At 35.4% G+C, this 27,500-nt stretch overlaps 1 protein-coding gene across 1 annotated transcript in view; it reads right to left on the bottom strand.

Moving 5' to 3' along the window:
- The window catches only part of LOC135207467 (putative uncharacterized protein DDB_G0281733), a 552,278-nt gene that overhangs the window by 246,595 nt on the left and 278,183 nt on the right, over nucleotides 1–27,500 (bottom strand). Inside the window, exons 3-4 of the mRNA XM_064239193.1 lie at nucleotides 3,826–4,761; nucleotides 1,791–1,811 (exon numbers count right to left, since the gene is read on the bottom strand). Coding sequence (XP_064095263.1) covers nucleotides 1,791–1,811; nucleotides 3,826–4,672 — 868 coding nt within the window. The 5' untranslated portion in view covers nucleotides 4,673–4,761. The remainder of the gene's footprint in view (nucleotides 1–1,790; nucleotides 1,812–3,825; nucleotides 4,762–27,500) is intronic.

Below are 27,500 nucleotides of genomic sequence, written 5' to 3'. Positions count from 1 at the left end.
TGGTACTGGGACTTTATGGACACCCTGTATGTCTAGCACCCTTCATCTATCGTCTTCATTGTGATGTCTCAAATGCATTCAACTTAGAAGTTCCTTTAAAATGATCACAGAAAGCAATTAAAATCTCCCCAACACAGATTGCTCCATTTGGCTACGTTACCTTATTATTTTATTATTATTATTACTATTATTATTATTATTATTATTATATTATTATTATATTATTATTATTATTATTATTATTATTCAATTAAAAGTTCCTTTAAAATGATAAACGTAAGTAATTAAAATGTTCCCAACACAGACTGCTACATCTGACAGTTACATTATTATTATTATTATTATTATTATTATTATTATTATTATTATTATTATTATTATTATTATTATATTTTGCTTTGACTTGGATGAAATTTGAAGCTAACTACACTGCAGTTTAGCGACTATTTCATATACACATTTTTTTTTAACTCTTTTAGTGTTACAGTGCAATATTTTTTCATTTTTTAATCTGAATTTTTAGTTAGAATTTCAGGCCCTATGACTATTAGCGATCTCTGATCTTCAGAATTTCTATAATAATAATAATAATAATAATAATAATAATAATAATAATAATAATAATAATGTCTCAAGACCTGAAAATAGAAATGAGGAGGATATGGGATATGCCAGTGGAAATTGTACCCATAATCATAGGAACAGTAGGCACGATACCAAGATCCTTGGAAAAGGAACCTGGGTAAACTAAATGGCGAAGTAGCTCCAGGACTCATGCAGAAGAGTGTGCTACTAGAAACAACGCACATAAATAGTGAGATAACTGATGGACTCCTAAGGAGGCAGGATGCAGCAACCCGGAACCCCACACTATAAAAACCACCCAGTCGAATAGGATGACTGCGATAGAAAAAAAAAATGATAATCTATGTAAAAAATAAATCCCATTTCATAAAATTTTACTAGCATTCGTTTTTTGCTTAAATTTGGCTATATTCACCTCATCATTAATTATATACCTACCATACAAGATCTGATCATTTCTCAAACCCAGTCACTAATTCTATATGTTGTCTCAAATCTGTTTCTATCCGTCGCTTGCTGGATAATCAACATCATATAACGCAACTATTCAAAATCTCCTCTCTACAGCATTCAACATCTCCCGCGCGCGCGCGCCAATCCAAACGCAGTAGTAGGCAAAATCTATGCCAATTAATTTTCTGGATGCCCGCGCGGATACGATTTATTTATTGTACGTTTAATTACCTCCAATCATTAGTTGCCGTAATGAACGCAGTGGATAATCATCCGGGACCGGACTAATTAGGTTTCTATGTTAATAATATCACAATCGAACAAAGCATCGTTTGATATTCTCGAGCCTCATCGTACTTCATTTTTTTTTAGACCTACTAACAATGTCCTGGCAGCTTAATTAATTGTGTTCGTGTTTTGGCGCCAATTTGTCCGTGATATTACTTCTATACGGACATCCTGCGCCACATACTATCTGCTCTTTCAACATTTAATAAGGGGACGATTACAACTTATCGTAATGCAGCATATGTCTGTCCGTCTGCCCTCATATCTTAAAAACTCCTGAGGCTAGATGGCTGCAAATTGGTATGTCTATCATCCACCCTCCAGTCATCAAACAAAACAAATTGCAGCCCTCTAGCCTCAGTAGTTTTTATTTAATTTAAGGGTAAAGTTAGCCACGATAGTGTCTGGCACCGCTACAAGAGCCCTTTTTACTTGTTTTTCTTCTAATTACAAAAAGTACCTACCTTTAATCTTCCTTAAGACAGCTGATGGGTGAGAGAAGGAGAAATACACTATTAAATTGCATTTTTTAATCAACGCGATAGTCTCATATTTGGAACCTGTCTGAGGATGGGTTGTTGAGAGAGAGAGAGGTTAGAGAGATTACGAGAAGACGAGAGAGAGAGAGAGAGAGAGAGAGCTATCATATAAGCCTTTGAACGTGTGCAATGTTATGTGAACCAATTAGCGGTGTTTATGCAAAGTTCTACAACGGTAAATTATTAGTGATAATAATGACGTGTATTTTAGGAGGTCACAATGAGCAACAAAAATCCTGCATGTACATGCAATGACTGCAAGCAATTACAATATACAAAGCAATACAACCTTATTAAAGTTTAAGACAGCAATAAATTTTACATATATATATATATATATATATATATATATATAATCTTTAATATCTATATATATATTTATAGTATATATATATATTACTAATTTATCCCATTCTACAACAACAAAAATAGTGTCTAAGTACCTATTGGTTAATTTACCTTAAAAAACATTTGAATATATTTTATAAATAATTCCCTTCTCTACAACTGTATAACGGATGACGGATGTTGCCTCAATAAACATTTATTAAAAAGCAGTAATGAAAGTATACGACAGGTTTTTGAATAAATATACACAAGCTAGGCCTATGAGCTAGGCCTATGCCTAGCAAACACACTTTTGCGTCTACAAGCTTCCAATACATTTAAGATATTTGACGATAAAATGACGGTAAATAATGGATGTATATAATTTTCATGTACTTTATTAGCCTATGGCGAGTGCTGAGAACTTTTATGTACGAACAAAATGCTAAATTTACAGTCGAATTATCTCGAAAAGTGTGTCTTTAACTGATGAGTTTGAAGTCTCCAAGTACAAAAATGATTTACACCCGTCAAAGAAAAACCCGTTTCTCTAAGTATTTATTGATTTATTTGGGATGATACCTATTATCTACACAATTTATTGAAAAACTTAGCCCAATAACCTCAAGAGAACCCCATTAATAAATAGTTTTAAAAATTTTCACGATGGATGCGCGAACGAAAATTCCTTTAGTTAACCATAAAGTTCCCGTTTTCTTCGGATGGGAATTATTTTGAAAGAATGGAATCGAACGTTGACTAAACCAAAAAGAATCGCCGTTGTATACTTGTACGAAAGGAATATTATTACAGACAAAAATAACTGCTATTTTTCCAAGTGTCTATTCTAATAAATAATTAATCGTCCGCAGTTTAACAACTATCGATAATACACCTAAACGTAAGATAGCGTAAAAGTCTGTCCAAACGATAACACTTGAAAGTTATCTAAAATTACACTATAAAAATCAAGTGGTCAACTGTGCAATGCATAATTTCCCTACACATTTTGGAATTATATATATTTCAAAGCATCTTCGATATAATAACAGTGTTTTAAAATTGTATAAATAGATTTGCAATACTCGAATCCAAGAATAAAGTTCCTTTAATAGACCCATATAAAATATTGCAAGATGCCTCACTACAAACATTTCCCATTATATAATATATATATATATATATATATATATATATATCTATATATATATTATTATATATATATATATATATATATATATATATATATATATATATTTCAAAGCAAACATTTCATCTGGATGTATGTATATAAATAAATAAATATATGTATATATACAATTCTGAAAAAATTCTGAAACGATACTTGGTATAATTCCCACAAATACTAGTTCCGATCTTTGTTTATCGGGTCACCCACCATCAGACGGATAAATTCAGATTAAGAGCAACCTACGATTTACCAAAAATGGAAATTACATAAACATAAAATAAGAAAAACATGCAAGTAAAAGGATTTTAAGATTGCAAGAGCTCTCGCAGATAGTCCCGCAATTTATATATACATGTTTTTAAAAATGTTTTTATTTTTAAAGCAACTGCTACTTGTTTATTGGTATAAGTTTGAGATGACAAACGTTTAATCTTCCCTTACCTTTGGTATAAGTAGAGCCATTGGCCTGATATGTATACGGCGACCTATCCCTGGGCAGTAAAGCTTCGTTTTCCGGATACCGGTAATTCTCGTACCCCCGGATACTTCCCTCGCGGTAACCGGACCCGCTCCCGTCCGTGGTGTACCCGTCGCGCGGGTCGGGGTCCAGCCCGGGACGGTAACCGCCTCGGTAATCGTAGTGGTAGTCCTCTGCGGTCCTGTACCGCGGCCTCGGACTCGTGCTGTACCGCTGCTGCCCCTGGTAGTCCCGTTCTCGCCTTCTGAAGTCCCGCGGCCCCGTGGAGTAGTCCCTAGCACCCTCGCTGTAGTCCCTAGCACCATCTGAGTAGTCTTTAGTAGCACCAATGTGACGATTCCTGGGGCTGTCCTGGGGGTGGGGGTGGTGGTGTTCCCGCATCCCACTGTGGTAGTCCGGAGGCTCGTGGCGGTAGTCCCTCGGGTGGTGGAAGTCCCTCGGGCCGTTCTGGTACTCCGTCAGGGGCGCGTCGGGGTACCGAATCGGGCCGTTTTGGTAGTCCCTGGGGTCTCTGGGGTCTCTGGGATCCCTGGGATCCCTGGGATCCCTGGAATCCCTGGGATCCCTGGTATCCCCCTGATAGCTCCTGGGGCTGTCGTTCGAGTCCCTGGAGCTATGGTGATAGTCTCTGTTCAGCGATCTCATGGGATAGTCCCTAGGGGCTGTGGGGTAGCTGTGGTAGTCTTGGGTATAACTGTTGTAGCTAGGGGGGTAATTCTGGGAGTAGGAGGAGGAATCGTCTTCTGGGTAGCTACCGACGGCGTCGCTGTAGTAGTTCATGGTGGATCTGATGCCCCGGGACTTCTTCATGGATGAGTGATAGGGAGGGGGGAGTGGGGTGGGGGAGTAGTGGACTGGGGAAGCCACCTTTAACCCCTCTTCTTCTAAGACTTCATTTCCTGAAAAGAGAGAAAGGGGGCGAAATGTAGCCAAAAAATTTTTTTTAAGCTTTTCTATACATATACTGTAAAGTAAAAGTGATATTATACACAATGATCTTTGAAATCATAAGCATTAAACACTACACATTTCAAAAAAATACCCATAGAAGTAAACAAAACGTAACCAAATATACTTTATGCTTTTCTATATACTATAAAGTAAAAGTGATATTATAAAGAATGATCTATGAAGTCACAAGCATTAAACAGTATACATTAATAAAATAAAAGTACCCATAGAAGTAAACAAAATGTAATAAAATATTTTCTATGTTTTTCTATGTACTGTAAAGTAAAAGTGATATACACAATGATCTATTAAAAAAAAATACCCATAGAAATAAATAATGAAGGGGGGTCACAAAAATATTCAGTTTCTTCAAAGGTTATAGCTATAAGAATGTATATTATCATGTCTACACGTGCATAAGAAATTGAACGCATGTGATCTTCCCACAACCAATACCTGTAAATTTTTACTTCCTATAGCACGAGAATGATTTATGAGCAAGAAATATGAGAGTATTTACCCAGCAATACATGTTTATTATCGCTCCCTACCAAAAACCCTCTATGAACATTGATGAAAACTTTCAAGTCACCATCAGACTTCTTGCAAAGTTAACAAAATCGTTGTGTCTGTCTCTGAAGCACGAATGCCCAGATGACAGCTATCTTTGGTCCCAACTAAAACGACTTTATCAGTGAAGTATGCACGTCACACATGAAGTCTTTATCGCCTACGTTCAAAAGTTAAGGCCACGAGTCAAGTCATGTAAGAAAAATTATGAATTTCATATGATAATTTCAAACGCTGGCAGTTATTCAATAATGTATTTGGACTGACACAGCTTCAACCTTGCAGAAGTTACGATGATAAGGTAAGCGTGACAGACAGATGGACGAATTCCACGTATAGTTATGCATGAGAGCCTCCTTTGGTACCAAGTCCGAAATGCCTTCAACTGGGTAGAAGTTACGATGATAACGTAAGCTAAGTGTGGCCTACACACTGACATATATGCAGCCAGACAGGTATATATGTAGTTCATATCCCTTAATGCAAACCTGTACGTGATGGTCTTTGTGCAAGTTTTGACTGAAATCTTTTCAACAACGCGAATAAGAGTTGAAATAAGTTACATTTGACAGACCATCTCCCTTCATGATACCCATGCACGGTTGGCTACCTTTGCAACAAGTTTAATTGGAACCCATTCAACCATGCAGAAGCTGGGATGGATAACGAGGTTAAGTGTCACAAAAACAGATGGACAGTTTCCTTTCATTCATATCTACGCATGATGGTCTACATATGTACCAAGTTTGATTTGAATCCCTTCAACCTAGAACGAGTTGCACTGACAAGGCCAGTTAAGTAGTATATATATCTTAGTTAAACCAGACCACTGAGCTGATGAACAGCTGCTCTCCTAGCTCTCCTAGGGCTGGCCCGAAGGATTAGATATTTTTTACGTGCTAGAAACAAAATTGGTTCCCTATAGAAATGGGACCTACAGCTTATTGTGGGAGCCGAACCACATTAGATCGAGAAATAAATTTCTAATCGCCAGACAGAAATTCCTCTGATTCCGCGTTGGCAGAGTGGGGCGTCGAACTCCGGACTACCGAATTGGTAGGCACGCGAGCACGTAACCCACTCGTCCAACGAGGAACTGACAAGGCCAAGTGAGACGTGCACACCAACAGATGGATGATCTCTCTTCATACACATGTAGCATTTTGCATGATAGTCTACCCTTGTGCCACTTTTGGCAGGAACCCTTTCAGCCATGGAAGAGGTGTCACGATGGCTGAGTTCGGCGTGACTGGAACGCATACGAATACAAATAAATAAATAAATACAAAACGGGGGGGGGGGGGGGGGAGAAATTGGGGCCCCCTAAGTTTGCTCTCTTCTGTTATTGAGGAAGACATTGCCCCCCCCCCCCCTCCCCCCCCCCTAATTTTGCCAGTAGGAGACTAAAAACTGGCCATCTTCTGTTATCAGGGTTTTGTCAAGCAACGTTCTAGTTATAACAACAAGTACTTTCCCCACGAAGAAAAATTTAAGAGGGTTGAATTATGACAGTCCCAAACTGCACTGATGTAAGAATGAAACATAAACAGATATATACGCTTATGCATCCGTATAATCAAGCTTCTTTATCAGGATATGCAGAGGACACAGAATACCTAATAACAAACAGATGGTCACATCATTAAGTGTCGATTTTCCAAACTCACGCCAAAATAATAGTAAAAATAAATATAATAATCAGCTTCAAAACCCAACCATAAGATGTCAGTTCCAATTCTTGCCTTTCTTACGTTCAAGCCTACTAGGATAGCAAGGCCATTAGACTGACTCTCTCTCTCTCTCTCTCTCTCTCTCTCTCTCTCTCTCTCTCTCTCTCTCTCTCTCTCTCTCTCCGAAAAACAAATTTCTTCACCATTGCAAGAACTATAATTCATCGAAATGACAAAATAATAGCCAGAAGCCTCGTATGGAGCCTAGAATACGTGAACATCAAAACGTAATCAGCCTCAGTAATTTGTAGTGGGAGTTATCTCGGCCCACTTCCATGAAAAGAGCATTAGCGCTTCAAGAGTTGCCACTGTGCTTAATACATCTGTCCGTGATAAATGAACTTAATCAGATAAATGGACTTAATAAGGACGCAGAAATCCAGTGGCTCGGGCAAGGAGACGAGTTAAACGACTTTTCTGTACAGCATGTAATGCTGTAAGAAACTCTCAGCCGGCCGTGGTGGCCTGCTGTTGTTGTGCTGACAGACGCACGATCATGGCTGACTTTAACTTCGTATAAAATAAAAAAACTTCTGAGGCTAGAGTGCTACGATTTGGTATGTTAGGTGATTGGAGGGGGGATGACAAACATACCAATTTGCAACCCTCTAGCCTCAACAGTCTTTAAGATAAGCGGGCGGACAGAAAAAGTGCGGACGGTAACCGTCTGCAATATTTCACTCTACGAATTCTGCCTAATCTCTCTTTTTCTCTCTATCAGTAGTATACCAATCACTTCTTTCCCTCTTCACAACTGGGACTCCTAACTTATTCCCTGGTGAATTCACCAACACGCAAGACACAAACACAGGCTAATCAGCCTCGCGGTGCACTTACGAGAGACCCAACCCCCAACCCGTGGGTACACCACCGCGTCTTTAAGATATACTTAAAGATGAACGGGAGATTTCCCCCCCCGGCGAACTCCGTGACCTTGGGCGGATGGTCACACGACGGAGCAGAACCTGGGCGTGTTTCTCCTTAAAGGGTCTTTGGGTACTTCGTAAAGAAGTCCAGCGCTAAAGCTAATAATAACAAGGTGCTGGAAGAGAGGGCTGGAAAGCTGATGCTAATTAGGCGAAATCTTATTAGCGTGAGGAGGAGCTTTCCTGAATTCTGTATACATGACTGAGCGTTCCTTAAAGTTAGCGGGCTGTACGTCACTTTTGTTTGATTTTTTTTTTTTTTTTTTTTTTTTTTTATTATATGGTTTGTTTACGTTGCATGGAACCAGTGGTCATTCAGCAACGGGACCAACGGCTTTACGTGACTTCCGAACCTCGTCGAGAGTGAACTCTATCACCAGAAATACTCATCTCTCATTTTTCATAATTTGTACAAGACAAAAATGAATAAATAAATGAATAAATAAATAAGAAACAAGTAAAAAAATGCGCCTAAGTTTCTTCGGTGCAATCGAGTTTTCTGTTCATCGTATATAATCAAGAGTCTTGAAACCCATTGACGAAGAATCAACAAGTATGAGGATCGTCCTTTTATGCTAATGATATTGATATCGATTTACATAATCATTCCATTAGGATTCATCTCAATTCACTTATTCATTCACCCATATGAGGTAGTGATTTGCTTAACATTCAGTTACCCATTCACCCACGAGATGCCAGATGGGAATGCAAAACCAACGAGAAGGATTAGTATTCAATTTGTTGTTTTCATAGCAACAATTGAATTTTTTTTATGAATCCTTCGTTTGAATTGAACATATGACGAGAAGGAAATAAGAGGGCAATATACTGTATCATTTCTGAGCACAGCTGCTATTACCATGTTAATTCAATCTTAAACACCGAACATCTTGAAATAAACTACACTAATATACAAGAAACCCCATATAAATACAGCTGTGAAACCCATAAAACTGTAGACTAAATAAATACAAAACCTACAGAAAAAAATTACATAAGCACAATTGTGAAACCCACACCTAAAAGACACTACATAAATACAAAACCTACAGAAAAAAGATACATAAGTACAGCTGTGAAACCCACACCTAAAGACACTACATAAATACAAAACCTACAAAGAAAAAAATACATAAGTACAGCTGTGAAACCCACACGTAAAGACACTACATAAAAAATACATAAGTACAGCTGTGAAACCAACAAGTAAAGACGCTACATAAAAAAATACATAAGTTCAGCTGTGAAACCTACACCTAAAGAAGCTACATAAAAAATACATAAGTACAAATGTGAAACCCACTCGTAAAGACACTACATAATAAATACATAAGTACAGCTGTGAAACCCATAAGTAAAGACACTACATAAAAAACATATATAAGTAACATCTGTGAAACCTACACCTAAAGAAACTACACAAAAAATAAATAAGTACAGCTGTGAAACCTACACCCAAAGAAACTACTTAAAAATTACATAAGTACAGTTGTGAAAACTACAGCCAAAGAAACTACTTAAAGAATACAAAAGTACAGCTGTGAAACCCACAAGTAAAGACACTACATAAAAAATACATAAGTACAGCTGTGAAACCCACACCTAGAGAAACTACATAAAAAATACATAAGTACAGCTGTGAAACCTACACCTAAAGACACTACATAAATAATGCAAAACTACAGCTGTGAAACCTACACCTAAAGACACTACATAAAAAATACACAACCACAGCTGTGAAACCTACACCTAAAGATACTACATAAAAAATACACAACTACAGCTGTGAAACCTACACCTAAAGACACTACATAAAAAATACATAAGTACAGCTGTGAAACCCACACCTAAAGACGCTACATAAATACAAAACCTACAGAAAAAAAATACAAAAAATACCCAACAAAAACCAAAGAAGCAAAGAAGCATTCAAAAGACGACCACATCACTGATAAAAAAAAAATTGCCAGCCAGCTGCTTTCCTTAAAGGTGGATTCACCACTTCTCTGACCCTAGGCAGCATAAAGAATGAAGTTTTCCCTGTGGAATCTTGCCAACTTCCCTTAAGCAGCGAGAACTTTCCCCCAATACAAGGCTGGCCGGCATCAAGTTTATTTTCCTTAAAACTAAAATAATGTACAGTTCTCCAATTCTGGTCATTATCAAATTTCCCGTTTATCTATTTTGACAGCAAATTGCAACATTTTAGCTGACTGATTTATATTAATGAGAATATTTTTATAATTCTATACCTCTTAGGTCGAAGGTCAATTGGACGAGCATTCATGATCCCTTCTAAATTAGGTCTCAAAAAAAAAAAGAAATAGAAAAATATATGAGCTTTACAGAAGGAAAACAGAGGGCGGACGAAACTTCCCAAGCTTGGAGGTTGAAATAAACTTATTCACTAAACCGTTTGAACATGAAAAGTACCCCTAGAAGCATCAGTAATAAGTAGACTATCATCAAATAGCTGAAAAGCTAAGAAACACACTCACGCATACACACACATTTATATGTGCATGTATTTTGTATTCCCTTTTTGTATTTCCTCATGACTTGTACCCACCATTTATATAGGCCCTTGCTTCTGTGTATCTAGTTGCTGTGAACACATCGTGATAATAAGGCGAAAGTACTTAGCATCTCCGGTGCTTCAATTTTCCTTCGTTGCTGTAACTTTCCTCATATATATACCACACATAAATAAAGGTATAAGCCTCGAAGGAAAGTGGCTTACTGCTAAGTAAAGGACCGTTAAGTCGAAAGATCTTGCAGCTACTCAGTGTTTTCATTTTCCTTCGTGGCTTGTACCTTTATGCATTTATCACGTTCCAAACTTTCGTGCTTCAGTTATACATTATATATATATATATATATATATATATATATATATATTATATCCTATATATATATATATATATATATATATATATATATAGTATATAATTTCCTTTCCCCAGCCTCAGGAATCCGAGGAGGCCTTCCCGTGCAAGAGGCGACAGGCCCATTAGCTTTATAACGTCAACGAGCCTTGCGGGATATGATGAAGACAGGAACTACTGCTACCACACCTTAAGCATCCCATCTGAATTCATTAAGCAAAGCAGCTCCGTGGACAAGGAGAAGAGATTCATTTGAGGCATTATGGTGCAACACCCAATTAAGGAACTCGGAGCGTGTTTTGCTTGGGCTACGGAGAAGGAACTGATGTTGATAACACTGCAAAGATGCCTTCTCGGGAGACGATGAAACGATATTATATCATTTTAGCAAATGGACCTGAGGTCATTTGAGCTATCAAAATCCTGGTTTGGAGCAGAAGGAATCTAGTGGATAATTCATCTTAACTTTAAAAATCCATTCTTTCCGCGCAAAGGAATTTTTCCTTAGTTGTTGAGTAAACAAACTACATTGCTGTTGTTGTTGTTGCTGTCCATGTTGGGGGGATACGAAAGGTCTATGGAAAACCCTAAAAAGGTATGGAAAAAGGTGTTTTGTGCTGAGTTAAAGCTACAAGAATTTTATGATAGGATATTTATAATTTATTTATTAAAATGAAAATGTAAAAAAATAAATAATGTGCATGTTAAACAGTACAGAACAATTATTTCTGATTTAATAGAGCGCATCTATTTTAATTTACGTTGGTGAAACAACCCTCTATTCGACCGTAGATTTTAGCCCGCTCTACGAGTAAGCTGGAGGTCGGATCATGCCACGTTTTACGACTTCTTTCCTCCTAAATCATTACATAGATCGTAAATTACATAGCATATTCTTTATCCTTCATCATAAGATCGTAAATTACATAGCATATTCTTTATTCATCATCAAAGATCATAAATTACATAGCATATTCTTTATTCATCATCAAAGATCGTAATTACATAGCATATTCTTCATTCATCACCATAAGATCGTAAATTACATAGCATATTCTTTATTCATCATCAAAGATCGTAAATTACATAGCATACTCTTTATCCATCATCATAAGAACGTAAATTACATAGCATATTCTGTATTCATCATCATAGAACATAAATTACATAGCATATTCTCTTTTCGTCATCAAAGATCATAAACTACATAGCATATTCTTTATTCATCATCAAAGATCGTAAATTACATAGCATATTCTTCATTCATCATCATAAGATCGTAAATTACATAGCATATTCGTTATTCATCATCAAAGATCATAAACTACATAGCATATTCTTAATTCATCATCATAAGATCGTAAATTACATAGCATATTCTTTATTCATCATCAAAGATCATAAATTAAATAGCATATTCTTTATTCTTCACCATTAGATCGTAAATTACATAGCATATTCTTTATTCATCATCAAAAATCATAAATTACATAGCATATTCTTTATCCTTCATCATCAAAGTTCTAAATCGTAATTTAATAGCATATTTTTTTATTCTCATCAAAAACGTAAATTACTAGCATATTCTTCATGTGCATTCATCATACAAGATCGTAATTATTTCATAGCAAATTCTTTATTCAGCATCAAAGATCGTACATTACATACATACTCTTTAGATCGTAAACTTACATTTTTTAGCTAACTCCTTTATCCAACATCATAAGAACGAAAAATTACATAGCATATTCTGTATTCATCATCAAAGATCGTAAATTACATAGCATATTCTCTTTTCATCATCAAAGATCGTAAACTACATAGCATATTCTTTATTCATCATCAAAGATCGTAAATTACATAACATATTCTTCATTCATCATCATAAGATCGTAAATTACATAGCATATTCTGTATTCATCATCAAAGATCGTAAACTACATAGCATATTCTTTATTCATCATCATAAGAACGTAAATTACATAGCATATTCTGTATCCATCATCAAAGATCGTAAATTACATAGCATAATCTGTATCCATCATCAAAGTTCGTGAATTACATAGCATATTCTTTATTCATCATCAAAGATCGTAAATTACATAGCATATTCTTTATTCATCATCATAAGATCATAAATTACTTAGCATATTTTTCATTCATCATCAAAGATCGTAAATTACAATGCATATTCTGTATTCATCATAAGATCGTAAATTACATAGCGTATTCTTTAGTCAACATCAAAGATCGTAAATTACTTAGCATATTCTTTATCCATCACCAAAGATCGTAAATTACACAGCATATTCTTTATTCATCATTATAAGATCATAAATCATAGCAAGTTCTTTATTCATCATCATAAGATCATAAACTACATAGCATATTCTTTATTCATCATCAAAGATCGTAAATTACATAGCATATTATTCATTCATCATCAGAGATCGTAAATTACATAGCATATTCTTTATTCATCATCATAAGATCATAAATTACTTAGTATATTTTTCATTCATCATCAAAGATCGTAAATTACATAGCATATTATTCATTCATCATCAAAGATCGTAAATTACATAGCATATTCATTATTCATCATCAAAGATCGTAAACTACATAGCACATTATTCATTTATCATCAAAGATCGTAAATTATATAACATAGTCTTTATTCATCATCAATGATCGTAACTACATAGCATATTCTTCATTCATCATCAAAGATCGTAAATTACTTTGCATATTCTTTATCCATCATCAAAGATCGTAAATTACTTAGCATATTCTTTATTCATCATCAAAGATCATGAATTACTTAGCATATTCTTTATTCATCATCATAAGATCAAAAATGACTTAGCATATTCTTTATTCATCATCGAAATATCATAAACTAAAGAAAAATGTGTCTTACAGCTTTAGGCTTTCATCTTAACATGTTCCCATCGAGACAAAAGAGATTTCCCCGAAGCGCCCATCTCGAGTCAAGTCAGTCTACTACAAAACTACCGAGAACGACGTCTACAAAGTTATTTAGAAAGTTATTTCATTATAGAAGTTTAACGTGGCCCGTGCCCTTTGACGCTGCAGCATGAATTGTTATCACTTGAACCCCCCATCCCCCCTGGTTCTCTTCTCTTCATTTATTCAACTTAAAAGCACAACAAACACACACAGCCTCCAGCGTTGTGTTTGAGATGTATAGTGAATATACAAACGTACTTACGGCTCCTTTCTCTCTCTCTCTTTCTCTCTCTCTCCTCTCTCTCTGTATATATATATATATATATATATATATATATATATATATATATATATATATATATATATATATATATATATATACGGAGAGAGAGAGAGTAAACGATTATAATACAGGTTCAATATTGTTAAGTATATATCATTTATATAGTATTATATTAATATATATATATAATATATATATAGATATATATATATATATAATTATAATTATATTAATTCATGGTGGAAACTGCGAGGCTTTTACCTTCTGTTACACCGTTCAAACATTTTACCGTCAATTTCCGTTTCAGCGCTGAATGGCCCAAAATTTTATATTCAATTCAATTCAATATTAGGAGAGACAGAAAGCTAAATAATGTGGAGAAGCTAAAAGCTTTCTCTCCTCAGCTTAAGCTCAGCTAAAGATAGGTCTCACCACTCATTGGAAAAGTTTAAAAGATAATAGTACCATAAATGTGTACAAAACACTATTCCATTTCAGACAATATCAGGAAAGACAGAAAGCTAAATAACGTGGAAAATCAAAAAGCTAAGGGCAGGTTTCCCCCATTTTTCCGAAAGGCACCATAAATAAATATATATATATATATATATATATATATCTTATATATATATATATATATATATATATATATAAGTGGTGGAAACTGCTTTGAGTTTTCCTCCTGTTACACCGTTCAAATCTTTTACTGTCAATTTCCGTTACAGCAATGAATGACCTCATTGGTCCCAGGAAAAGCCGGAAAAAGAAAAAAAAAATAATTGACGAAAAATCAATAGTACCATAAACGTGTACAAGACACTTATCCAATCCTGCGGTTGGAGAGATATATACTCACCTTATCAAAATAGACTCGTGGATCAATGAACGGACAATTTGTCGCCTCTAAGGGACCCCGAGATGGCCCACCAAAGGGTGTTTATGAAGATTTGTGGCTAATAAAACATAGAGTTCCTAAAGACACATAGATAACCATTGGGGATCCCAGCTGTCGTTGAACAAGCAGGTGTATTTTCTCGATAGGAAATGAAGATAGATGATCTCAGATAAGTAGGTTTTACTTCGTCCTATAAGAGTGTTGGGTAATTTGTATAGAGAAGCGAGTAAACAATTCCGTTTGCTACTGTATCCCTAATTATGGTCCATGTTGTCCGTTTAAGAATCCAGCAGGTATGAAAACATGAATAAATCATGATCACAGGAACCCGACAGGTAAGAAACATCAATCAACCATAATAAATGAAATCCAGCAGGCGTGAAATTACTAATAAACCAAATCAAACGAAATCAAGCAGACAAAACACATTAATAAACCATAATAAATGAAATCCAGCAGGCGTGAAATCATCAATCAAACAAATTATACGAAATCCAGCAGACAAAAAACATCAATCACCATAATAAATGAAATCCAGCAGGCGTGAAATCATCAATCAACCATAATAAATGAAATCCAGCAGGCGTGAATACCTAATAAACCTAATTAAAACGAAATCCAGCAGACAAAACATCAATCAACCATAATAAATGAAATTCAGCAGGCGTGAAATCACTAATAAACCATAATAAACGAAATCCAGCAGCCAAAAAACATTAATAAACCATAATAAAGGAAATCCAGTAGGCACGAAAACATGAATAAATCATGATAAAAAAAATCCAGCAGGCAAAAAAGATATTAATAAACCATAATAAATAAAATCCAGCAGGCTAAAAACATGAATAAATCATGATAAAAGAAATTCAGCAGGCAAGAAGCATTTATAAACCATAATAAAAGCAATCCAGCAGGCATGAAAACTAGAATTAATCATAATATATGAAATCCAGCAGGCAAAAGACATAAATAAATTATAATAAAGGAAATCCAACAAGCAGAAAACGTGAATAAATCACAATATAGGAAATCCAGCAAGCAAAAAAAAAAAAAAAAAAAAAAAAAAAAACGAACAAATCATAATAAAAGAATCCTATCAGGTATGAAAACACGAACAAAACTTAGTAAAGTAGATCAAGAGCGCAAAAAAAAGAAAAAAAATTGCAATAAAGCATAACAAAGTTAAAAAAAGAGAGAGATAGAGAAAACAATGTTTCTAAGTGATTAACAACAACGAAGATAAATAGCTAGGAACCGTAAAGTTGGCCTCATTATCTACGTATAACACAGCTCGTAACAGTAATGTCCCCCAAAAGTAGGCTTAATCACATGACGGAACTTCGCACATCGATCAAAGCCCTTTCAACAATAAGCAACCCAGGCGACTGTTAGGCCTACTATAACAGGGATCAATAGTTAGCAGCCTCTCCTAAGGTAAGAGAGAGAGAGAGAGAGAGAGAGAGAGAGAGAGAGAGAGAGAGCTTGTGATGAGCAAATCAGGGTCAGTGAGATGGTGTGTGTTTGTGTACATATACATATATACTTTATTCGAGCCACAAATGTCCTTTAATATCTAATTCACTCTACCTCGGAATTGATATATTTTCATATATGTAAACCGAAGGGGAATTTTTTAGATGATGATAATTTCGTCCTCTCGTGGGTTCGAACCACCGTCCAGCGGGCAGAGACGAGATCAAGACGTCAGTGACGTTATCGATTCGGCTAACCTCACTTGATTTCGTCTCTGTCCGCTGGACGGTGGTTCGAACCCACGAGAGGACGAAATTATCATGATCTAAAAAATTCCCCTTCGGTTTACATATATGAAAATATACCAATTCCGAGGTAGAGCGAATTAGATATTAAAGGGCATTTGTAGCTCGAATAATTTATATGAATCACGGTGATGTGATAATTATTCATATACATATATACATACACATTTTTGTATGTGCGAGAGCCCGCATCTCTCATGTTCTATACATAAGCCTTTGCTATTTAAATTATGCCTAAGGCTAAGAAAAATCGATGTGCAAATATACATGAAAATCTACAATTAAATGTGAGAAAAGTTTACAATGACCCTTCCTCCTCTAACTTAGGCTTGTCACGACGCGAAAATTCTTAGCACATATCGACTTCCTTTCCTTAACCTTGAAATAATGCAGAAAAGAGAACAAAGGTATTCAAATTAATTAAATTTCCTTACGCTTGGAAATAAAAATGCATGCAAATAAACCGACCATATCTGTTTCACCTCCTCATCTTGCTCCCGTATCTGCGGGTGACACTGAATCATGTCCAGAACCAGGTATAGTAATTATGGTTAATATTGGAAACGCCTGTGGATCGGTTTTCCGATCTGAGAGACGCTTGTTAGGAGAAGGCTGGTTATCTCTCCCCACCCACCTCCACCAAGCTATTGGAGCGTCTGACAGCCTGTCGAAGGTAATTACGAGCTGAATAAAGCCAATGCAAATCCTTCTCCTAATGGAAGTCCTGCTCCTTTCCCTGATTAAGGAATGGGGTGACGATCTCTGGCAATGTGAGGATGTTCCTCTGTGCAGATGGAGATGACATTTCGCGGGGAACAGGTTAAAATTAATTATCTATGACCCACAACAGCAAACCCACAAGGTTATGTTAGACAATGAGCGCACCGGGTTATGATGGAATCACTGTAGGCGTGATTTCTGTTGAAACTGAGCTGACACTTCGCGTAATTCGAGTGACTAGCTGGAACTGAGCTGACACCTTGTAGAATTTTAGTGATTCTTGCTGGAACTGATCTGACACCTCGTATAATTGGAGTGACTCTAGTTGGAATTGAGCTGACACCTTGTATAATTGGAGTGATTCTAGCTGGAAATGAGCTTACACGGTGACACCTCGTATAATTGGAGTGATTCTAGCTGGAACTGAGCTGACACCTTGTATAATTGGAGTGATTCTAGCTGGAACTGAGCTGACACCTTGCATAATTGGAGTGATTCTAGCTGGAACTGAGCTGACACTTCGTATAACTAGAGTGAATCTAGCTGGAACTGATCTGACACATTGCATAATTGGAGTGATTCTAGCTGCAACTGAACTGACACTTCGTATAATTGGACTTACAGAATGTGGGATGATAAATTAACCTTGATGACTGGGAAGTGGAAGTCGTAGATAAACTACCAAAGAATATTCTGATTACTTTATTCTCGATACCTTGGAGTCAGCAAAAAATGATATATACATAATAACATAGCTGCGTGTAAATTTATAATGTGGTCAAATATTAAATCATTTTCAGTGTTTTTTTTTATGGTGTTTTTACGTTGCATGGAACCGGTGGTTATTCAGCAACGGTACCGACGGCTTTACGTGACTTCCGAATGCCCGAGAATCGAACTGGCGGCCACCGAGGTTGCAGACCAAGACCTTACCGATCACGCCACTGAGGCGCTTTTTTTTCCAGTCCTTGGGCATGTGTCAACGCATATTCACGCCTACAACCACAAAATAAACGCATTAAATCCAACCACGATGCGCGCCAAAACGTTCATGAAAAAGGTAGAATTCTATCTAACGTAACCGGCCCTGTACCGAAACGGAATTTAGAAGTGCTTTGCATATGGAAATGATAGAGAGATTGGTGTCCACAATCACATCAAAGGCAGGGCCTAAAAGAGCTCCAAACGGTCTTCAAACGCGGGCAAAATCAGGACGCCTTTTGGAAAGGGGAGAATTCAACAGCGCAATTCTACAAAATCATTAAGTGAACACGTGCTTTGGAAGGTCCGTTTTGGATGTATTTTTTCAGTATAAATGTTGCTTGCGAATTTGAAATCAAGTTCTCTTAATGTTAGCTTTGGCTGGAAAGCTGTTGCATTTACTTGCAAATATATACGCGCAAATGTATGCTATATCGAAATGGGAAAACACTTGGAATATCAGGAATACGTAAACATACAAACTTAGTTCGTTACGCTAGGAATCAGCACAAAACGAGGTTATTATGTATTTTATAACTGAAAAAAAAAATTTTCTTGTAAACAATATTATATTCTCCAGGATCTGTAAAGCTTTAGTCTTATATATTAGATAACAGGTTAAAGAAATAATGTTTTGAATAAAAAAGAAAAGAAAATGGAAATAGTCGAAATACCCTTGTTGATAATGGCTGGCTGGTTCAAGATGCCTTGACCCAAATAGGTGGGATGAGAAATAAGTAGATGGAAAAAATGTCATTGCACATATTTATTCAAAAATCCAAAAATTTCATTGCAAGTCTTGATTCATATATCCAAAACTGCCATTGCAAATTTTTATTCATGCATCCAAAAATCTCATTGCAATTTTTATTCATACATCCAAAAATCTCATTACAAATGTTTATTCATACATCCAAAAACCTCATTGCAAATTTTTATTCATCCAAAAATCTCATTGCAAGTTTTTATTCATACATCCAATAATTTAACTGCAAATTCTTATTCATGCATCCAAAATCTCATTGCAAATTTTTATTCATACATCCAAAAATTTCATTGCAAATTTTTATTCATACATCCAAAAATCTCATTGCAAATTTTTATTCATACATCCAAAAATCTCATTACAGATTTTTATTCATACATCCAAAAATCTCATTACAGATTTGTATTCATACATCCAAAAATCCCACAGCAAATTTCTATTCATACATCCAAAAACCTCATTGCAAAATTTTATTTATACATCCAAAAATGTCATTGCAAATTTTCATCAAAGATGAAATCAAATTAGAAAGTGAAGGGCCCAAATGCATTATTAACCACCTGGCAAGTAATGAGGAAGGGCGCACTTAAAATCCACCTTTATTTTGTTAGTATTATTCTAAACGAAGTACTGCCAGGAGAGGAAAGTCGTGCCCTAAAGAAAGCAAGAGGGAAAAGAAAGAAAACTGAGAGGAAGTGGTTCCTACCATTATCTAAACAAAAACGACATTCCAGCTTCTTAACAACACAAGGATATCCAGTAAGAATCACAGTAAGAAGTAAAGATTATTACAAGTTCATTGTATATTCTGTCATTTTTTTTCTTTTTTCTTTTATCAAAGGAAATCAAGTATAATAAAATCCCTTCAAATAAGGACAGTTATCTGAAGATCACTGTCTCTGTACTAGTATCAATTCAACATCATTCTCCTCTGGTAATAAAATGGTTGAAACATAAAACATTAAAATTACAATTTCATTTAATTTTACAACAGAAATTAACGCAGGGGTTAGAGACTTCTAGCTAAATGTCACCTTCACGGCCAACATATTAAAATTTTACGACAGAAATTAACACAGGGGTTAAAGACTTCTTGATAAATGTCATCTTCATGGCCAACGTATTTTAGCCTCAAGAAATTCAACAATGATCAAACCGTGAGTAATGTACAAGTTTATTAACATATTCAAATGAATAATGAGCTGGGCAGCAACAGAAAAAAAGACGAGCTGTCTAGACAGCGGATAAACTATGTTTACATAAAAGTTAAAATAACAATACTTAGACAATTTAATGCAAAAGAGAAAGAGCTCAAGACGAAATTGCACTGTTTATCAGATCTTTCCTTAATAATAACCCCCCACCCCAAAACAAAGGGTTTTAACCAGGAATGTATCCACCTTTGCGATGTGTTTAGTATGCCCGTTGGGATCACCGTAAAAACATAAAACAAAAGACTGTAAATATCACAAAGGTAATACCCGAGAAATATTAGTTCAAGATAACGCACCTCAGAAACCCTTGGGGGTCACTACCTAGGAAAGATATCTTTTATCAATACACATTTTATAAATAAAATTAATACATGAATAGATACACACAGCAATAACGGAGAGGTTAAGTAGTTCAAAAAAACAAAAACCAAAAAATAAAATAAGAAATACAGCAATAACTAACTTAAACTGCTGAACGAAATAATAACCAAAAAGTAAAATAGAAATACAGCAATAATAAGTTCAACTGCTGAAAGAAATAATAAACAAAAAAATATAACAGAAATACAGAAATAACTGAGAAGTTACTCTGCTGAACGAAATAATAACCAAAAAATTAAAACAGAAATATGGCAATAACTGAGAAGTTGAATTGCTGAAAGGAATAATAATAAAAAAAAGAAATACAGCAATAACTAACTTAAACTACTGAAAGAAATAACCAAAAAAATATAATACAAATACAGCAATAACTGAGAAGTTAAACTGCTGAAAGAAATAATAACCAAAACAAAAAAAGAAATATAGCAATAACTGAAAGGTGAAATTCCTGAAAGAAATAATAACCAAAAAAATCAAAACAACTACAGCAATAACTGAGAAGTTAAAACTGCTGAAAGAAATAATAACCAAAAAATAAAATAAAAATACACCAATAACTGAGAAGTTACTCTGCTGAAAGAAATAAAAAAATTACAGCAATAACTAACTTAAACTGCTGAAAGAAATAATAACGCAAAAAATAAAACAAACACAACAATAACTGAAAAGTTAAATTGCTGAAAGAAATAAAAAAAACAGAAACACAGCAATAACCGAAAGTTAAACTGACTGAAGAAAAAGAAATTAAAACCGAAAAATAAAACAGAAATACGAAGCTGCAACTGGGAATTAAAACTGAACTGGATTTCCACAGTTGTTAAGGAGACGTGATGTTCCTTGAGAGAAAAAAAAAAAACCTGTGCCATGAAGTAAGCGATACTTTTAAGAGAATTCTTCGACTTTTACTTCAGTAACGAGAGTTCGGAACGTAGTAAAAAGAGAGTTTATATATACCAGCAGGATTGAGAGAGAGAGAGAGAGAGAGAGAGAGAGAGAGAGAGAGAGAAGAGGAGAGAGAGAGAGGTGTTGAAGCAAAGGGTCGTAAGAAATGGGCAAAATGAGAGAGAGAGAGAGAGAGAGAGAGAGAGAGAGAGAGAGAGAGAGAAAGAGGTCAGGATAATCAGAATTATCATTGAACATCCAGACATTTGAAATATATCAACAAGTAGGAGAGAGAGAGGAACAAAAAAGTCAGGATAATCAGAGAGAGAGAGAGAGAGAGAGAGAGAGAGAGGTGTTGAAGCGGAGGGTCGTAAGAAAGGTGGGCAAATGAGAGAGAGAGAGAGAGAGAGAGAGAGAGAGAGAGAGTCAGGATAATCAGAATTATCATTGGACATTCAGACATTTGAAATATATCAACAAATAGAAGAGAGAGAGAGAGAGAAACAAAAAAGTCAGGTTAATCAGAATCATCATTGAAACATCCAAGAAACATTTGTGATACATCAACAAGTAGGAGAGAGAGAGAGAGAGAGAAGAGAGAGAGAGAGAGAGAAAGATCTATTTTCAAGAAAATCCCAGTCTCGGAAACCAGTGGGGGTCGGGGGGGAGAGAGAAAGATAACACGGGCCCTCTGTGAGTCGTAACTTTTCCCATTTTAATACATGTTCGGCCTTTATTTCCGGCGAGCTCCCCCCTCCTCCTCCTCCCCACATCCCTAACACCCCTCCTCTCCACATTCCTAAACCCCCCTCCCCCCCAACCCGCTCACCCACCCCCACAAACCCCCATTACTTTTCCCGGTATTCGGTCCTGGGCGGCGACGAGGTATCTCAGGAGAGAGAGAGAGAGAGAGTGAGAGAGTTAGAGGCCGCAGACTGTGGAATGGGAGAAAGGAGGGAGTGGAAAGAGGGGGTGAGGGTGGGGGGTAGGGATAACGAGGGGAATACAGGGGAAGGGTCGAAGAAGAGACACAAGGGAGGAGGGAAAAGAAGAAGTTTATTAAAGGGGCCAGATAGTGACTAGGAGAATCACACTCCTCCTCCCTCGCACGCAGTTTTAGTCTGGGGGGGGAGGGGCTTTGAACGCCCATATCTACGTAATGGGAGCGTCTCTCTCTCTCTCTCTCTCTCTCTCTCTCTTCTCTCTACACGTCCCTTTGCTACGCCGAATGGAAGTCTTCCCTTACGAGTCCACAAAGACTTTTAAATTGCTTATGCAGGATATTTATTAAATTTTTAACAATTCGTCTGCCGTTTTTCTTCAATTTTTAGCAACATGGATTGCTGTTTTTCTCAAATTTTTGAGAATGTCATTTACTGTTTTTCTTAAATTTTTGACAGCATCATTTCCTGTTTTTCTCAAATTTTTGAGAATATCATTTACTGTTTTTCTTAAATTTTTGACAATATCGTTTTCTGTTTTTCTTAAATTTTTGACAATATCATTTACTATTTTTCGTAAATTTTTGACAACATCGCTTGCTGTTTTTCTTAAATTTTTGACAATGTCATTTCCTATTTTTCTTTAATTTATGACAATTCGATTAGTTTTTTCTCAAAGTTTTGACAATATCATTTACTATTTTTCTTATATTTTTGACAATGTCATTTCCTATTTTTCTTTAATTTATGACAATTCGATTAGTTTTTTCTCAAAGTTTTGACAATATCATTTACTATTTTTCGTAAATTTTTGACACTGTCATTTACCATTTTTCTTAAATTTTTTACCATTCGTTTACTGTTTTTCTAAAATTTTACAGTATCGGTTTTTGCTTTGCTTGCTTTACTAGAATATCGAAAGCGAAATAAATATGGCCCCATATAACCAATGACAAGAGAACAAAACGAAATAAATTAAGCTTATGTCAGACTGAAATTAAAATGCATGAAGTAGTCTAGCTACCGAGCTCAACTTTAACAAACCAGTGTGCAACAGAAACATCAACAAGTGACATCTGTTGGCATGAAAGTCACAGATTATGATAATCAAACTAAAAAAAAAAAAAAAAAAGGATACACCCAAAAATCCTGTGGAAAATGAAAAAACTAGGTAATAATAAAGTCAGAAAAACAGGAAACTCTAAAAAAAAATCCTGTGGGAAAACGGAAAAACTAGATAATATTACAAGTCCGAAAAAACAGGATACACTAAAAAAAATCCTGTGGGAAAACAGAAAAACTAGGCAATATTAAAAAGTCCGAAAAAACAGGATACACTAAAAGAAATTCCTGTGGGAAAACGGAAAAACTAGGTAATATTAAAAGTCCGAAAAAACAGGATACGTCTAAATCCTGTGGAAATGAAAAAATTAGGTAATAATAAAAGTCAGAAAAACAGGATACACAAAAAAAAGTCCTGTGGGAAAATGAAAAAATTAGGTAATAATAAAAGTCAGAAAAACAGGATACACAAAAAAAGTCCTTTGGAAAACGGAAAAACTAGGTAATATTAAAAGTCAGAAAAACAAGATACACTACAAAAAATCCTATGGGAAAACGTAAAAACTAGGTAATATTAAAATCGAAGTATCGGTGTCAAAATAATTATTTTTATGGGGGGGGTGGGTGGGTGGGTGGGATCTTAAAACGGAATCTTTTGCAACGAAGGTTTTTTCCAACCGAATCTTTCAATTTCCATGAGGTCCTTCCAAAAGATTCTTTTATTTTTTTCCTACTTGAGGATCCTTTCACCAGAATGAACCACTCGTCTCCATTTAATTCTTCATTCGAATTTTCAAAGGAACTGGAGAGTTATTTTTCCAAAGATCTTTAGTCTCCTCGAAGATTAGCTTCCGCTAAACTGAAGTTTCATTTTAGAAGCTCATCTTGAAAAGAGGCCTTTTCATTCCAATACTTTCCCTGGAGGTCTTTCTGCTGAATCTTTCACCCGAGTCTTTCCTTTGCAAAGTGGGCATCACCTGATACCCATTCTTTTACTGGAATCTTTCATCTTAACGATTCATCCAAATGAATCTCGCTTTGCTATCATGTGAATGATTCAAAATGAATCTCTCTCTTTACTATCATGTGAATAATTCAAGTTCATCTTTTTAGTTTTGGGGATTTTAGTTTTCTGAAAAGAAAACTATTGTGCAGGCTTTGTCTGTCCGTCCGCCCTCAGATCTTAAAAACTACCGAGACTAGAGGGCTGCAAACACCCTCCAAGATGACCTCTATAATTTTTTTTTTTTTTATCTGAATTAGTTCCATTTTTAAAGCTTATATTTATTTATTTTTTCTATCACTTTAATCATGATCTTCAACTTTACAAAATGTCCACTTTCGTTTTCCTGGTGTAGCTTTCAAATTCAGGAATAATTCTCATAATGAATCTATTTTTAAAAATTGTTTTATTCCAAGATTTATCATATCAATCTTCCAATTTACGATGGTTTTTCTCGCCCAAAACATTAATTTACGTTAAGTGGAGAATTTTTCCTTCCCTTCGTTTTCCTGAAGTTTTCAAATTCAGGAATAATTCTGATAATTAATTTATCTTAATTTTTTTTTTAATTCCAAGATTTATCATATCAATTTTCCAATTTACGATGAATTTGCTCACCCAAACCATTAATTTACGGGAAGTGGATAATCTTTCCTTCATTTATCCACGAGAGAATCGCTTACCGACATAATTCTTCTTCAGGAGGATTATTTTGGCCGAATAACTCTAATCTCCGAGAGGCAGATTACTTAAAAGATTCATATTCGACAAGACTTGACGCATAAACCATTCCATTCCAAGATTCTCCATTCTCCTGAATTTCGTGATTCCAAAATATTTTCACCCGAAATTTCCAGTTATGAAACTTTTTAAAAAAGATCCTTTGAACATCAGAAGTTTTAACTTCAATCTCCGAAGGGAATGTTCATAACTGATTCTTCCCTTCTAATTAATAACCGCTGGTATGTGTGTGTGTGAGAGAGAGAGAGAGAGAGAGAGAGAGAGAGAGAGAGAGAGAGAGAGAGAGAGAGAGAGAGCGAGCAAGTCACTAATATCTTGTAAGACGTTTTTTCCTTATATTTTTTCGACAATAATGTCCATAACGGAATCTCTCATCTCATTAATAACTATGAATAAGAGAGAGGAGAGAGAGAGAGAGAGAGAGAGAGAGAGAGAGAGAGAGAGAGAGAGAGAGAGAGCAAGTCAAGTCTTTAACATCTTGTAAGACGTTTTTTTTCTTTAATATTTTTTCGGCAATCATGTCCCATAACGGAATCTATCATCGCCCCCCATATAGTAACAGAAAAATAAGGTAGAGAGAGAGCGAGAGAGAGAGAGAGAGAGAGAGAGAGAGAAGAGAGAGATAGAAGACGCAAGTCAAGTCTTTAACAATCTTGTAAGACGTTTTTTTGTTTTTTTTCTTTAATATTTTTTTTCGACAATAATGGTCCCATAACGGAATCTATCATCCCATTAGTAACAAAAAAATAAGGGAGAGGGAGAGAGAGAGAGAGAGAGAGAGAGAGAGAGAGAGAGAGAGAGAGAAGGGGTGGAGGGATTCGTATTAGCTGGTGACAGTGTCCACAAAGTATGTATTTACTTTCCCTGATTAAAATTTTAATTAGGAAACCTACTAATTGGGCAAATATGATCTGTTTGAGCTGTAGAGGGACGCTAGATTTTAAATGAGGTGAATCTGGAAGCCTGGAAGCCTACAGAATGCTATGGTGTCAAACAGCTTTCTGTTATGGCCTGGAAATACATTCATCTTTATTTGTGTCAAGATATTTCCAAGATTCGGTGTAAATACATTGTTGGGATGTTTTTACCATTATAACTTTTTGGCAATTTGGCATGTCAACGTACAATGAAAACATTGGAAATAAGTCTCTCTCTCTCTCTCTCTCTAAAAAAAAAAAAACAAAAATAAAAAAAAAAAAAAAACTTTAACGAGAAACTTCACACTATCAACTCTCACTCTCTCTCTCTCTCTCTCATCTCTCTCTTCTCTCTCTCTCTCTCTCGAAAAAGTCAGCGACGGACTTCACCTTAACAACGTCTCTCTCTCTCTCTCTCTCTCTCTCTCTCTCGTTAGAGCCATTGGTCGGATGTTCCAGATTTTTCAGATAGTTTGGATTCCAGACTAAAGGCTATATGGAAATGACCCTTGAATTGGTATACCATAACTTTCCAATGACTGCGAATTTTCTAGATATCAAGTAATAATTTTATGATGAAAAAAGATTATTATTATTATTATTATTATTATTATTATTATTATTATTATTACTACTACTACTAGCAAATTAGGGGGGTGGTGGTGGTGGGTAGGATGAAACCCCATTATAAACCATCTTAGTGGTCCCCACTATAACCCTGCCAAGTTTCAGTTTCATGCCCATCGGACCAGCCGTGTGGCCATGATTGAATGACAGACGGACGGACAGACATAACGCCCATTATAGTAAGATTATTATTATTATTATTATTATTATTATTATTATTATTATTATTATTATTATTATTATTATTATTTTTGTACTGTTTTCACGGCTATTTCCTACTAAGATCACTTGGTTTTCATAATATGCATTGATTCCCTCAAAAGCTATTGTTATTATTATTATTTTTATTATTCATTTTTTTATTTATTTATTTATCTATTTATTTTTTATCACAATCATCCCATTCGACTGG

This window comes from Macrobrachium nipponense, chromosome 32 (genome assembly GCF_015104395.2).
Source record: "Macrobrachium nipponense isolate FS-2020 chromosome 32, ASM1510439v2, whole genome shotgun sequence".
Taxonomy (NCBI): Eukaryota; Metazoa; Arthropoda; class Malacostraca; order Decapoda; family Palaemonidae; genus Macrobrachium; species Macrobrachium nipponense.
Note: the sequence above shows the minus strand (reverse complement) of the source record. Positions and strands in the feature narration are given on the sequence as shown.